This window comes from Rana temporaria, chromosome 3, assembly GCF_905171775.1.
Source record: "Rana temporaria chromosome 3, aRanTem1.1, whole genome shotgun sequence".
NCBI classification, from domain to species: Eukaryota; Metazoa; Chordata; class Amphibia; order Anura; family Ranidae; genus Rana; species Rana temporaria.
The window spans coordinates 71,470,263-71,485,134 of NC_053491.1; the positions used below are offsets into that span (position 1 = coordinate 71,470,263).

Below are 14,872 nucleotides of genomic sequence, written 5' to 3' on the forward strand. Positions count from 1 at the left end.
CTGCCCCCTCTAGTAGAAATTCCAGTATAGTAGGAATGATTGGTCTCTCTTCTTGGTTGTGTTCTTTGTGCCAGGATTCACATTTCTTTCGGACTTTTTCGTAGATTGCAAATGTGACCTTCCTGCTAGAAAGAAGTGCATTCATAATTCTATCTGACAAGACTTTGCTTCAAAATCACCCTCTCCGTAGCCAAGCTGAAAGCTTTAGGATTCTGATGCGAAAATGCATGGCCGGCTCCTGTGTCAGGTGATTTGTTTTGAGTGGTAGCAGGATGTGTGGCTGTATGCTCATACTTTTCAAGTGAATAAACCATACTGTTTGTGGCCAATAGGGCGATATCAGGATGACTGTTGTTTTCTCTTCCTTGATGTTCTGGATTACTCTTGAGATCAAGTTTGTTGGGGGAAAAGTGTAAGCGAGACCAGCTCTGGGCTAATGTTTTCATCGCATTTCCATTGTTTGGTGTTTGCAAGAAGAACTTTGGAGACTTTGTGTTTGTTCTTACTGTGAAGAGGTCTACTGCTGGGATCCCCATCATTTGTGTGACCCAGTTAAAAGTTGCCTGATCCAGAGACCATTCTGTTTGTTTTAAGGTCTCCCTGCTGAGAAAATCTGCCAATATGTTTTGAACCCGATTCAGATAGATGGTCGACAGAGAAAATAGGTTTAGGTGTTTGCTAGGGTCATCAGCTGGTGAGACTTGGTACCTCCTTGTCTGTTGATATTAACACAACAGCTATGACGTTGTCTGACTGAATTTTAACATGTTTGACCCTGATCTGGAGTTGGGAGGATAAGAAAGCTTGTTGTACTGCCTTCATCTCCCTTAGGTTGGATGATTACTTTGCCCAAGGTTGGTTCCATCTACCCTGTTCTAGTTGGTCCTCTTGGTGTGCACTCCATCCTCCAGTAGGATATAATCCTGATAACCTCTGTTTGAGACAATAGTTCTGTAGGGGACTTGTGTGTAGTTGGGCCCATGTGACCGCGGAAATTGATGCTGTCATTAGGCCCAAAATCCTTATCCCATTCCTTATGGTGGTTGAGGTTGATAGAGGGAAGGTATCTATTTCATAATTTTATGTTCTTTTTCTTTTGAGAGGCAAATTTTTGTCTCCTTAACATTCATGACATAACTTAAGTAATTTACTGTCTGGTTGGAAGTTAGGTGTGGCTTTTCTTTGTTTATTAACCACCCTAGAAGATACTGGATGCTAGTGTGCAGGTTGTGTTCTAACATTTCCTTTGTGTTGGCGAAGAAAAGCAGGTCGCCTAAGTAGGCTAGAACGCCAATGCCATGCAGTTGTAGTTTTGTGAGGGCTTCTGTCAATAATTTCATAAATATTCTAGGAGCCAATGAGAGGTTAAATGACAGGGAGGTGTATTGTATGTGCACAGTGGTGTGTGGTCCCTTGCAAATCTCAACCAATGGTAGTCCTTTCTGATCAGGATATGTGAATAAGTATCCTTGAGATCTAAAATAGCCATGCATGCTTTTGGCGGGAGGATATTCCTAATGGAATATATAGATTCCAACTGGAACATTTTGTATTTTACTGCTTTGTTTAAGGGTTTAGGATTAGTCTGAATTTTCATGAGGGTTTACTCTTGGCAAAGATGTGAAAGTGAAACCCTTTCCCATCCTTGCCAGAGAAGACAAATGCAACATTTTTTTGTGCTAGGAGTTCATTTTTTGATGACAGCAGCCCTGCTGCTTTTTCTTTGTCTCTTGGGAGACATGCGTTTGCCATATGCCTTGAATATGCAGCTAGGTGTGTTAACCCCCCACAGGTAGGCAGTCATTGCTTCTTGGTATTGATAAGCAGGGGGTTTGAGGATGAACTTTTGTTTTGTTTCTCCTTGGGAAGAACCTCTTTTTCCTATCCTCTGACCTGTCCAGTACCGATTCCAGTTCGGGTCTGCATAGCAGCTTTCCTGAGAATGTGACTCCAGTCCAGGCTTTAAGCCATCGTGCCTTACAGATTGAGTTGATGAGGGCCATTGTTTGAGCTGTAGATGGAGAGGTGTCTGACTCAGTCAACTTGAAAATGGCCCTCCACATGATGCACTTAAAGCTTCCTGCCCGCCCTTGCTCTGGCACCACCTTCAGCCACCCCACCGATATGCATAGGTGGAATAGTACATACCGTCTGTGGTGCTTCTCCCCCAAGTGCCACAATGTGGAGTCATGGTCTTTTCTTGTTCCTGGTGTCCCCATGAGGATCAGGGAACCACAGTTGCCAAAACCGGAAATGATGGCCAAGGCCAAAAAGAATGTCCAATGGATGCCTCAACAATGGAAGTGCTCCACCAGAAGTGATACGAGCGCTCATGATACTCTTGAGACCCATGCTGATGTCCTGGAAATGATGCCTGCAAGAAGCGCATCACCTGAAGTGACATAAAAGGTGTCATGAGGGGACTCTCCCCCCCCCCCCACACTTGTTGGCACCATTTTACTGTCCTTGGGGTCCGATGCCAGATCACATTATCACATGAGGTACTATGGGCAGGAAGAGATTATGAGCTACAGTAGAAGCACAGGGGAAGCTGTTCAGAAAAGCCTGTGGCTGAGGAGATGGTTGCATACTCCCCGGTGGAGGTGAAACCTGGGGCTGAAATGGAGATGGTGAGGGAGGAAACCCTGAAAGCCCTGGCTGGGCATGACTTGTCTCTGCTGAGGCCGTAAAAAAAAAAAGTCAAGCAGGCAGCCAGACAGGAAGGCTCCTGCAACAAGCAAGACAGCTTGGGCATTAGAAAATAAGAACTGAGGCATAGAGGTACCAGGCACTTTTTTTATAAGGGTTGATGATGTGTTTCTCGTTTCAGGGGGAAGCAGCTCTATCTTTTAGATGATGGCATGCAAAACGACTCGAGAAAAAAAGAAAAAACTTCTAGTCATTACAAAAAAATAATTAAATTAAGAACTGAGAACAATGATAAATAAGAAAATACTAAAGAGCACAGGAAGTTATTAGCTGACAATATTTCTGGCGTAATCAACACTTTTAATTGTATACTTAAAAGACCAAAAGGGAACAAGGAAATAAACATTATTTGCTATGGTTTACTTACACTATCTGTAGACTGAACTTCTTTCTTAGTTTTGGTTACAACCCCCAATCAAATTGTTGTTTTTTTGTGGCCCATCAGGAACATTTTGAAACCCTTCCTAAATCTAGTCCTGGTGATATTACAGGAAGTGATTGGAAATCTCTCTAAACAGCAAATCCCACCACAGTCATTACTAGAATAGGTATTACATTTCTATTCCTCTATCCCTGTTCCAATGACAACTTTAAAATTTAGAAGGTCATATAATTTTCCTTTAACAAACCTAAACCTCCAAAGACGAACTACAGTACAAACATCATCCACAGTTAAATACATTATATAGCAAACTGCAAAGAAGAAACGTGGAAAGCTTATCGCTCCTGTAAATACCAACACAGCATAGAAGATAACCAAGGCTGCTATCTAATCTTAATTTGTACAAATAATATTGTTTATACTCCAGTAAACCTACTGTATATGCACCAACTCATTGGAGGACATTTCACCTACTTTTCTATGTCGCACCTCTGATATTCTAGAATCAATATATTAGCTCACAACTGGTGTCTTCAAAAAGTGACAAACTTTAGGATAGGCAATATATTTTGGTCTTATCACACCCCTGTAGAGATCTGTGTCACAGAACACAACCTCCATATCCTACACAAACTATGGAGGCTTAACTCCTTCTTCATGGCACAGCCCACATACAGTGCATCCGGAATGTATTCACAGCGCTTCACTTTTCCACATTTTGTTAGGTTACAGCCTTATTCCAAAATTAATTAAATTCATGTTTTTCCTAAAGATTCTACAATACCCCATAATGACAACATGAAAGAAGTTTGTTTAAAATCTTTGCAAATTTATTAAAAACTTACCTAGGTATGTATACATCTTAAAAAAAAAAAAAAGAAGACAAAAAAATACTTCTGTTCCCTTAAAGCATGTTATACAACACAGTGTATAACATGTTTTAAGGCAACAGAAGTCTTTTTTTGTCTTCTTTTTTTTTCTTTTTTTAAGATTTATACTTACCTAGGTAAGTTTTTAATACATTTGCAAAGATTTCAAACAAACTTCTTTTCATGTTGTGCTGTGTAATTTGGCCCTATCACCTGAAATACCTGGCTGATCCTGTCTGCTTCTGCCCTCCCCTCTGTAAACTGACCATAGTTTATCATGGCTGCTGAGTTCTGACACTGTGGTCAGTTTACGAGCATCCATCATCCGCAACTCTATGTCTTCCTCTGTCCTCCTCCCCTCCCTGCCTGACAGCTCTGCCCACTCCACGATTCTTCCATCCTATTGCTTTCATAATACAACAAGTTTGCAACAATGTCTCCAGTGCATTTTTTTTTAAACTGCCACTGTGTACCTGATTTCAGAGCGCCAATCGGTACTCACATGACCTCACGCCTCTCTCCTCCTCCTGGCTGACGTCAGTTGTGGTTTCTGAGCTCCACCCGCTTTGCTGTCAGCTCGAGAGAGGAGAGCGATGTCCAGTCATGTGAGCACCGAAGGGTGCTCTGAAATCAGGTACACTTTGGCAGTTTTAAAAAAACAAACACAAGGCCTTTATTTAACATAACAGAGGGGAGTGTTGCAAGGTTGTTGCATGGCTAGACAACCTCTTTAATGTGTTTACTGCTTGTTTATAACTTTCATACTAACTCTAACATTCCTAAACAGAAAATGACAACACTCTGACCCTTACATAAACCCTGTTAATTGTATTCACACTTTGCAAAATATACACCACAGAATTTAATGTTATGAGGGTTATCTATTGCCATATTAATGCATTCCTTAATAAAATGTATGCAAAGTTTAATTTCTTCTTTAAATTATAAATGAAAAAAAAAATGAAGACTAAGGCCTCATGCACACAGGGCTTTAAAAATGCCTATTTTACAGGCATTTTAGCCTATAAAAGCACCTCTATGTTAACCTTATGTTAACGTACACATTGGCATTTAATTACATTCAGGAGAGGAGCTGAAGAGCAGAAAAAATTATAAATGCACCTAGTATAACGTTTATGCATGCACCTAGACGGGTCTAACGGTTATGCATTCCAATGCCCTGTGTGCATGAGGCTTAAATTAAAGTAGTGACTTACAGTCTTGAAACATTGCTAACAATGGAAAAGTTGGCATTAAACTGTTTTTATATATAGGTCAGTATAATGCAATCTACAAGATTTTGTAAAAAGTTTAATCTAAAAATAAAGTAATGTACTCAAGAAAAAAAGCTTTAGCAAATGTGGTCATTCTATATGGGCATCTTATATTGGTGCTTGCAGTTAAAATGCTCAAAAATGTAACCGCTACAATGGTTACATTAGCCAGCTATGACTAAGCATCTATCCATGTTGTGAAACATGTTGGCTTTTTTGTCCCCTATGTCCACTTTCTACCATTGATTGCAGTGTTGAATGAATTTTTTGGTTGTTATACAGCTTTGGATTTTATCCTTTGTTGATTTTGTTTCAATAAATCGCCTATCAGAGTGCGGCAGTCCAGGAACATTTATTTTTTCCACGGATCATCGCAGAGTCTGCACCTGTCAGTACTACAGGGCGGGAGCACAGCATAGGTCGCAGGGCTTGGAGCGGTACTCTTTTCCACTACAATGGTTGCTCTGATGTAAAGTAAAGAGACATTCAAATTATCCATGAGAGCGATTGGTTTCTAAATGGAAATTACTTTACATTTGCAGCATTTTCTACCATACTAAAGAATTAATTGAAATTAACCCTGTAACTAGAGTCTTAAATAAATGTATTGCATTGCTAGTAAAACTAGGGGGACAGGTAGCCTGCCACATAAACTCAAGAGAATCTGGAATTGCACATGCAAGAATAGTTGTGAAAGTTACTGTTTTCACCAATTAAATTAGAGCATTGTATATTTCAAGTTCCCAAGGCCCTCAATCCTGTCCTAAGTGTTGGACTCTTAAAGGTCTTCACATGAGATGGAGCCCAGAAGCGCTGGGAAATTGAATAAATAGATACGTTGTGGTTAACTACAGAATGTATCTCACTGCCTCTTTAAGGCGGTTTTTCAGTAAATGCCTCCTTAATAAATGTTGCTGACACTTAATTGTACCAACCAACAGTCTAAAAACAAGGACCTGACAACACTAAAATGTAATGCCTTCCGTTTGTTAGAACACAATAATAAATCTCATATATTGTATCAACTCTTACTGTGCCACATTCTGAAAACAATCTGAAAACTGCTGAAACCGTTACAAAATTTTCAAAGTGCTTGATAAGTCACTTAACTGTATAGGCTTATGGGTGAACCAACCTAGGATGCCTGCTATAAAACATAGATTGTAACACAGTCAGAGTCATAAACACTCTGAGAAACGCCTGTCTGGCAGCACATCCAGTCTGCATCTCTTACTGTAAGTTAACCACTTCAACACGTGGAGGAGAGGCAGCCGTCTGCAAAACAATGTAGCGTGTTTGCCATTTTCCAAAATACTAAGCTTAGATAAAGTTCATAATTTTCATATTTACAAACCCTGATATTCTCTTACATCCCAAAGGCTGTGTTGTTGTTCTAGTCTTAAAGGTAAGAGCTTCAGTCCTGACAGGCTAGATTTGTATTTGAACTAGGCACACATATCCGCTTTATTGGTCTTGCATACAGTAAATGAATAAAAACACAAGGTTTTGATCTGCAGATTGTTTACAAAAGGTATAGAGCAAAACATTAGGGTGTTCATACATATCTTTACAGTACATACCGGCAACTGGTAAAGAGGAATATCCACTTGACCAAGAAAGTCATCTCTGGTCTACAAATGAAAAATAACAGTCATTAGAAATCATCAGAACTGGGCTGTATCACATGGCACTACAACATTATTTAACCACTTGTTGCACCCCCTTCCAGTACAGGCCATTTTTCAGTGTGGTCACACCTTGAATGACAATTACTCAGCCAGGCAACAATGTGCCCACATGAATTTTGAGACAGAGCTTTCTTTTGGGTTTTTATTCTATAAGGCTGGATTCACACCTATGCATTGTTAGTGCTTTTTGCATTTTGCAGATTGGCACTACAGAACTTGTTCCATTGGAAACCATGTTTAATGGACTGTGGTGAAAATCTGAAAAATGCAAAAAGCACTAAAACTGCATAGGTTTAAATCCAGCCTAAAGGGGAAAAAAAGACCAAACATTTTGAAGAAAAACATATTTATTTTTTCTTAGTTTCTGTTATAAACCTTTAATAAATAATCTTTCTTCATACATTTAGTCCAGAATCTATTCTGCTAGATTTGTTTGGTTATATAAAAAAAAAAAAAAAAACACAAATCAGTATAGTATTTATTCTGTGTGAAAGAGTTAAAGTTTACAACTATGGTACATATTTAAATATGTATAAATTCTGGTCAGTTCTTGAGGCCCCTAAAATGCCAGGACCGTACAAAATGACCCCTTATTGGAAAGTCCAAGGCATTGCGTAAGAAGCATGGTGATTTATTTTTTTAAGTTATACAAAATTACATTTTAGAAAGCAAACACCCAAAGTTACCTCCTTTTGGAAAATTAAAATGTATTCTCCTAAGTACAGTGTTACCACGTGTGAGACCTTATTACAACCTAGCCACACAGAGGCCCCAAATCTAAGGAGAACCTTCAGGCTTTCTAGGGGCATTAATTAGGCATCTAACTTCCTGACTACCAATCACATTTCTGGCTGCACTACTCAAGCTGGTCAACACATAAGGTTGGAAGGCAGTAAAACCCTGCGTTGAGCTGCAGAGGCAGCAGAGCCATGGCTGTGATGCTTTGCTACGTAGCTGTAGCAAGTATTACACCGCATGACCTTTTCGGCTAGCGCAACGCCAGACGATCAAAACCTATTCAAGTGAATGAGGGTGCTCGTGTGAGGTCCATGGGGTTAAAGCAGGTGGCAAGGAGACTGCACACGAGGTGCATAAGTGTTAAGAAAGTATGGGAAGTATGTCCACCCAAATCAGAGAAGCTCCTGTCTGGCCATGACATATAAATGGCAGGTTAAAGCCTAACTCTAGGTAAACAACTATATACACAAATTAACCACTTCCTGGACCACCCACTGTGGATATAAGTCGCTACTTTGACATTAATTACTGTTATGGCAGCAGCCTTGAGGACTGGAGTTGAAAAACACTGCTCTAGAGGACCAGTTTTGTGCCTTCAGCAACAGTATACAACCAGGTGCATTGTCCATGTCATCTTGACTACAAAGAGTGTGTAAGGAGCCCTGCTGTTTGAGTGTTCATACTCTTTGTTATCTAGGTAATTTTACGGTTTTTATTTACCTAACTTGTACGAAAAAGGTCTACTATTTAGAACATTTAAGCAGATTTCACTTTTTATTCTTTCCTATTTTATGCCCTTTTACAAAACGTGAAAATGTGCACCGCCGAGACTTCAGCTTAATTCATACACCTCAAGAGATTGTTCATACAAGTTCAATGTGAAAACTCCTAAACCAATTATTGCAGTATTTAAACAATACAGGAAATCTGTGTTTCTCAGGCCAGTCCTTTAAGAACAAAATTTTCAGATATGTTTTAAGCGGAGTTCCACTCAAAAGTGGAACTTCCGCTTATCCATCTCCTCCCCCCTCTGGGACACAGTTGGCACCTTTCAGGGGGGAGGGGGGACTGGGCACCTGTTTTTGACAGGTATCCATACCCCACTTCCGGGAAACGGGGTCGGGGCCCCGTCTCTTGGACGTTTGGCCCCCTCCTTCCTCCGCTGCCGGACCAAATTAGAAAGCACAGCGTGCTTTGTCCATGCGCAGTAGGAATACGGCTGTGAAGCCGAAAGGCTTCACTGCCTGGTGCCCTTACTAGGGATGGCGTTGGCAGCACCCAACAGCCGATCCAAAGATCGACTGGGGTGCTGAAATTGCAGGCTCCCTGGACAGGTGAGTGTCCAAAAATTAAAAGTCTGCAGCTGCAGTATTTGTAGCCGCTGACTTTTAATTTTTCGTGGGGGTCTGGACCTCCTCTTTAAGTAATTTGTTAAATGATTAAGATTTTTTTTTAAACTCTTGACTAACACAGCTGTGCAAGTGCCTGGATATCTGGTATGCATTGAGGTCTAGATATGAAACACACTGCAGTGGATCATGCCAAACGCATTGGCTTTATGACTTTTGTATAATTTAACACTGTTGAATTTGCTGGTAGTATTAACTATACAAATCAGCTTAAAGTGGTATAAAACTGTATCACTAACATTTGTAGTCAATGCCACATGGTGAATGCATTAACAATGAATACAAATTCATAGTCTGGTTTATAAAAATATTTCAGCAAAACTCAGATAGATACTACAGCTGTAATAAAATGTAGTGAGGACATTTGTTATTACAGTCATATAAAGGAAAAGCTGCAAGACAATAAAGATTGATTTGACATGAAGCATGAAGCAATTTTTACAGGTTAGATAGGAACATTAGGCAGAGTTTCAAATGTGCAAAAGATGAAGCTGTTGACTTTACCTTATATAGTTTAAAGGCTAGAAAGCATCTCTTGAATGATGTACTCTATGTCTAGTGTTATAAACAGGAAATTTATTATAGAACTATATAGGATATGATCCTGGTATACCCATTAGAAATTAACTATTATAAAGCTCCTAAAAATGTCCTAGTCCTGCGCAAATTTACTATAGTTCATGAAAATGATGGCTGCCGGTGTTCTATCAAATACTGCCTCCCGTTGAAAAATGCATCCGATGAGTCTGCGCGTGCGCAGTACGCAACGTCACTCCAGCTGATATGTTGGTCGTCTGGCATGACGTAAACACAGATCATCAGAGGCAGTATCCGACGATCTAAGCGCCAAAGGAGAATGTAATTGTCAGATTCAGCCTCCCTATTGCGGGGCAGGTTGTGGCTGTTTAACACACTGAACCCGCCGTGCAACAGACAGAAACCATGACGGTCAATACAACCAAAACCCACCCCGCAACAGTGAGGCAGAATTTGACAAGCACGTTCTCCCTCCGCTGTTTGCATAGCTTCGGATAATGCTTCCGACGATCTGCGCATGCACTGTGTTTACGTCACGCCAGCTGATCATCATATCAGGTGGAGTGACTTTTGATACTGCGCATGCGCAGACCCATCTGAGGCATTTTTCGTCAGGAGGCATTTGTCGATAGAACACCGTTAATGACATGTAGAACTAACCTGTAATATCACTACTTCAAAAAGTTTTATATATAATAGTTAGTGTTTGTCGCAAAGAAAGGGCAGAAGTCCTAAAACTTGGGGTTAAAATTTTTTCCATGCCTGAGAAAACAGATATTGCTGGATATAGGCTTTACAAAAAATAAAAACAAGTAAAAAAAGATCGCTTTCTCCACTTCCCTAACCTCCACTATTACAGACATAACCAGAACACTCTAGTGACCACCAGTACCTCACATTATAGCCCCCTTTCTCAAACATAAAAACTGCCCACAAAAGTATATACACCAAATACCTAAAATATAAACATCTATATTTCTTGAAGACAAAACACATCAAGATTGTATCTATGTTCAGCACATAATACTCTCCAGCTGAGAGGCAAATTACACAGTGTTACTGGCCAAAATGGCTTGGTTTCTTTGCGAGTTGGCCTAGATGCTGAAGCTCACAGAAGTAGAAACCATAATAACATAATTATTATCCTATTAGAGGACATGTTACTTTGTGTCTTCTGCATATTCATTCTTTCCAACTGCAAGCCACATGGAAAAGGATCACAACCCACAGGTTTAGAATATATGCCATGAAGGTATGATACTACAATTGAAGTGCTATATCAGAAGATGAGTCTCTAATATGACAAATAGTCTCTCTCCATTCCTATCCAGACCATCTGTAATAGTTTAACAAAAAAGAAAAAGTTGAAGTAAAAAAAGTCCCAGTGACCAAGACTAAACAATCTAGTTTTACTTCAATTAGTTAAGGAAATAGAGAGAAATAAGACAATGATGGTGTAGACCTTTAGTTCCCAGGCCAACACAGCTGCCAAAGCAATTAAAAGGAAAAGAACACAACTGGAAGAGTGGGAATCATGTAGGGTACGAACACCCAAAACCACAAAGAAACAGAGAAAAGATCTCAAGCCCTCTGCTACAGTAACTACTTACAACTGAAATATTACTTTATGTTGCACTGAACCTTTATGCCGCATACACACGACCATTTTTCATGACGAGAAAAATGCCATTTTTTTAATTGGTCATTAAAAACGGTCGTGTGTAGGCTCCAGAGCATTTTTCTTGACGAAAAAAATTGCCTATTAAAAATGTAGAACCTGCTTCATTTTTCTTGTCATCGTTTTTCACGTCGTCATTTTTCTCGTCATGAAAAACGGCTGTGTGTAGGCTTTAACGACGGGGGAAAAAACGTGCATGCTCAAAAGAAAGTTATGAGAAGGGAAATTTGTATAATCAGACCAAAGGGTGGCGCCATTGGAATGGAACTTCCCCTTTATAGTGCCGTCGTACGTGTTGCAAGTCACCGTGCTTTTCTTGAGCATTTTTTATCACAATCGTGTGTATGCAAAGCAGGCTTGAGAGGAATCATGTCGAGAAAAACATAGTTTTTTTCCATAACATGAAAAACGGTCGTGTGTACGTGGCATTAGAGTACTATCTATCAGAGGAAAACTTGTGGGATGCCACTCTTGGGCTCCTTCTCAAAGTGCTAGCTGCAAGACTGGCTTCTAAAATGTCAGAGTCATAGGTCCTGAACATGCATGCAGTAAAAGTCATGTTAAAGTTACAATTCCTTTATTTACATGTCAGTGACTCAAAAGTATTAAAACCAGCTGCATAATAGCCAAGCAACCAGCATCTTCATATACACTGTGTGCACAATTATTAAGCAAGTGAGTATTTTGGCCAAATCATAATTTTTATGCATATTGTCCAACTCCAAGCTGTATAAACTTGAATGCTTATTGGATTTAAGCATATCAGGATATGTGCATTTGTATAATGAGGGAGGGTGTGTCCTAAGGAGATCAACATCTTATATCAAGGTGTGCATAATTATTAGGCAGCTTACTTTCCTCAGGCAAAATGGGCCACAAAAGATATAACGGACTCTGAAAAGTCAAACATTTTAAAAAGTCTTTCAGAGGGATGCAGCACTGTTGAAATTGCTAAGATATTGGAGTGTGATCACAGAACCAAAGTTTTGTTTGAAATAGTCAACAGGGTGGCAAGAAACATGTTGAGAAAAAAAAAAAAGATGCAAATGAACTGCCAAAGGTTTGAGAAGAACAGGAACACATTATTCTCCAGTGCTGTCATATTCCAGAACTTCAACCTACCTGGCGTGCCCAGAAGTAGAAGGCGTTTAGTGCTCAGAGACACGGCCAAGGTAAGGAAGGTTGAAACACAACCATCACTGAACAAGACACATAGGTTGAAATGTCAAGAATGGGCCAAGAAACAGATTGTGCAAAGGTTTTATGGACTGATGAGATGAGAGTGACTTTTGACAGAATAAATGGATGGGCATGTGGCTGGATCAGTATCGGGCACAGAGCTCTACTTCGACTCAGACACCAGCAAGGTGGAGGTGGGGTACTGGTATGGGCTGGTATTATTAAAGATGAGCTAGTTCGACATTTTCAGGTTGAAGATGGACTCAAAATCAACTCCCAAAACAGCAGCGGTACAGGAAAAAGTCTGCATCTTTCAAGAAGACCATGAAATTTATGTAGGACAATGCTCCATCGCATGCATCAAAATACTGCGTGGCTAGCCAGTAAAGGCCTCAAAGATGAAAGAATGATGACATGACCCATTTCCTCAACTGACCTAAACCCTATTGAGAACTTGTGGGACCTTCTTAAACAAGAGAGTTACAGTGAAGGAAAACAATACACCTCTCTGAACAGTGTCTGGGAGGCTGTGGTTGCTGCTGCAAAAATGTTGAACCCCAAGAGATCAAGAAACCGACAGACTTCAAGAATGGAAAACTTAAGACTGTTATTGAAAAAAAGGGGTGCTATATTGGTCACTGATTTTATTTTTTTATTTGTAAATAGATTTTTTTTATTATTCTCACTTTAACAGACAAAAACAAACAAGTGAGATGGGAAAACTTTCGTTTTTCATTTAGTCGCATTATAATTGTGAACACTAATAGTTGCCCAATAATTCTGCACACATAGATTTTCTCCTAAGAAAGCTAAAACCTCACTTTTACTTTCTAAAATATTCAGGTTTGAGGTTTATTAACATTTTGGATTGAATGAGAGCACTGTAGTTGTTCAATAATGAAATGAATCCTCAAAAATACAACTTGCCTAATAATTTTGCACACTGTAGAAAGGTCGACAATTGCGGACTAAATATTTTTCTCCAGATAGATTTCCCAACCACTTAACAACCACCCTATAGCAGATTTACTGCTACATGGTGGCCGCTCTGTGTATATATATATATATATATATATATATATATATATATATATATATATATATATATATATATATACATACATACATACACAGATGTGATAATGCACTTTCATGTAGGGGGCATGCCGCTTCTGCTTTGATTAGTCACAGCAGAAGCTGATGAGTGGGTGCCGGTCAATGGATGTCTGCCAGCACTCGCCAATTATCTGGAAGACACACAGGACGGAGCCCTACCTATGTAAACAGGGCAGAGCTCCATTCTGAAAGGGGGATGTGCAAAGCAGGGAAAGAAAATCCATCACATCCCTTAGTAAAAGTATCTCACACAATACACACAAAAACACTGGCTAGGCACACATTTACAAAAAAAGGTCACTACCCCCACCTAAAACTGGTCTTCACATCAAGCAGCACTGGAAGGGCAAACGCATGTTAAATAAAACCAAGGAATTTTCCAGCTCAATTTACCAACCAGCCTGCGACAAACCAAATTGGCCTGTCTAACAGTATGCATTAAAAACAGGGGTTTAGTTGCACACATTTGCAAAATACAGGCCCCGGCAAGGCACCCTGTATCCTACAAACCTTACCTCTAACCTTTAATAGTCTTCACAGTGGGAGTACATGTATTCTGATGGATAGATGAAGGGCAGATGACTGGAGGGAGCCCACCCCTCAAAGGTGTCAGTGCGTTGTATGTGCATGTGTTTGCAAATGTGTGCAACTAAACCCCTGTTTTTAACGCATACTGTTAGACAGGTCAATTTAGTTGGTCGCAGGCTGGTTGGTAAGTTGAGCTTGGAAATTCCATGCTTTTATTTGATAGGCACACATTTAACCCGTTGATTGCCCTAAATGTTTAACCCCTTCCCGGCCAGTGTCATTAGTACAGTGCATGTTTTTAACACTGATCACTGTATTAGTGTCATTGTTCCCACAAAGTGTCAAAAGTGTCAGTTATTGTCCAATTGTCTGCCGCAATATCACAGTCCCGCTATAAGTCACTGATCGCTGCCATTACTAGTATAAAAAAAAATAAAATAAAATCCAGCATATATACCATAGTTTGTAGACGCTATGGGGCAGATCCACGTACATCGGCGTATATATACACCGGCGTAGCGCATCTCCTTTCCGTTACGCCGGCTCAACTTTGAGAGGCAAGTACCGTATCCTCATAGTATTTGCGCCCAAATTTGCGTCGGCGCGACGTAAATTCCGAGGTGTAAGCCGGCGTAATTGAAAGTGGGAAGGACGTGGGCGTGTTCCATTGAAATGAGCCGTGACCCCATGCAAATGAAGGGCCGGCCGGACTACACATGCGCACAACGCTGACTATGGTCAGCGCCTCTCTGCGCATGCTCAGAA

The 14,872-nt window shown here is 40.1% G+C and overlaps 1 protein-coding gene across 4 annotated transcripts in view; it reads right to left on the reverse strand.

Moving 5' to 3' along the window:
• The window catches only part of NEDD4 (NEDD4 E3 ubiquitin protein ligase), a 199,855-nt gene that overhangs the window by 87,912 nt on the left and 97,071 nt on the right, over nt 1-14,872 (reverse strand). For all 4 annotated transcript variants that reach the window (XM_040342736.1, XM_040342734.1, XM_040342735.1 and 1 more), the window contains one exon: nt 6,815-6,865. In XM_040342736.1, the coding sequence (XP_040198670.1) occupies nt 6,815-6,865 (51 nt within the window). The remainder of the gene's footprint in view (nt 1-6,814; nt 6,866-14,872) is intronic.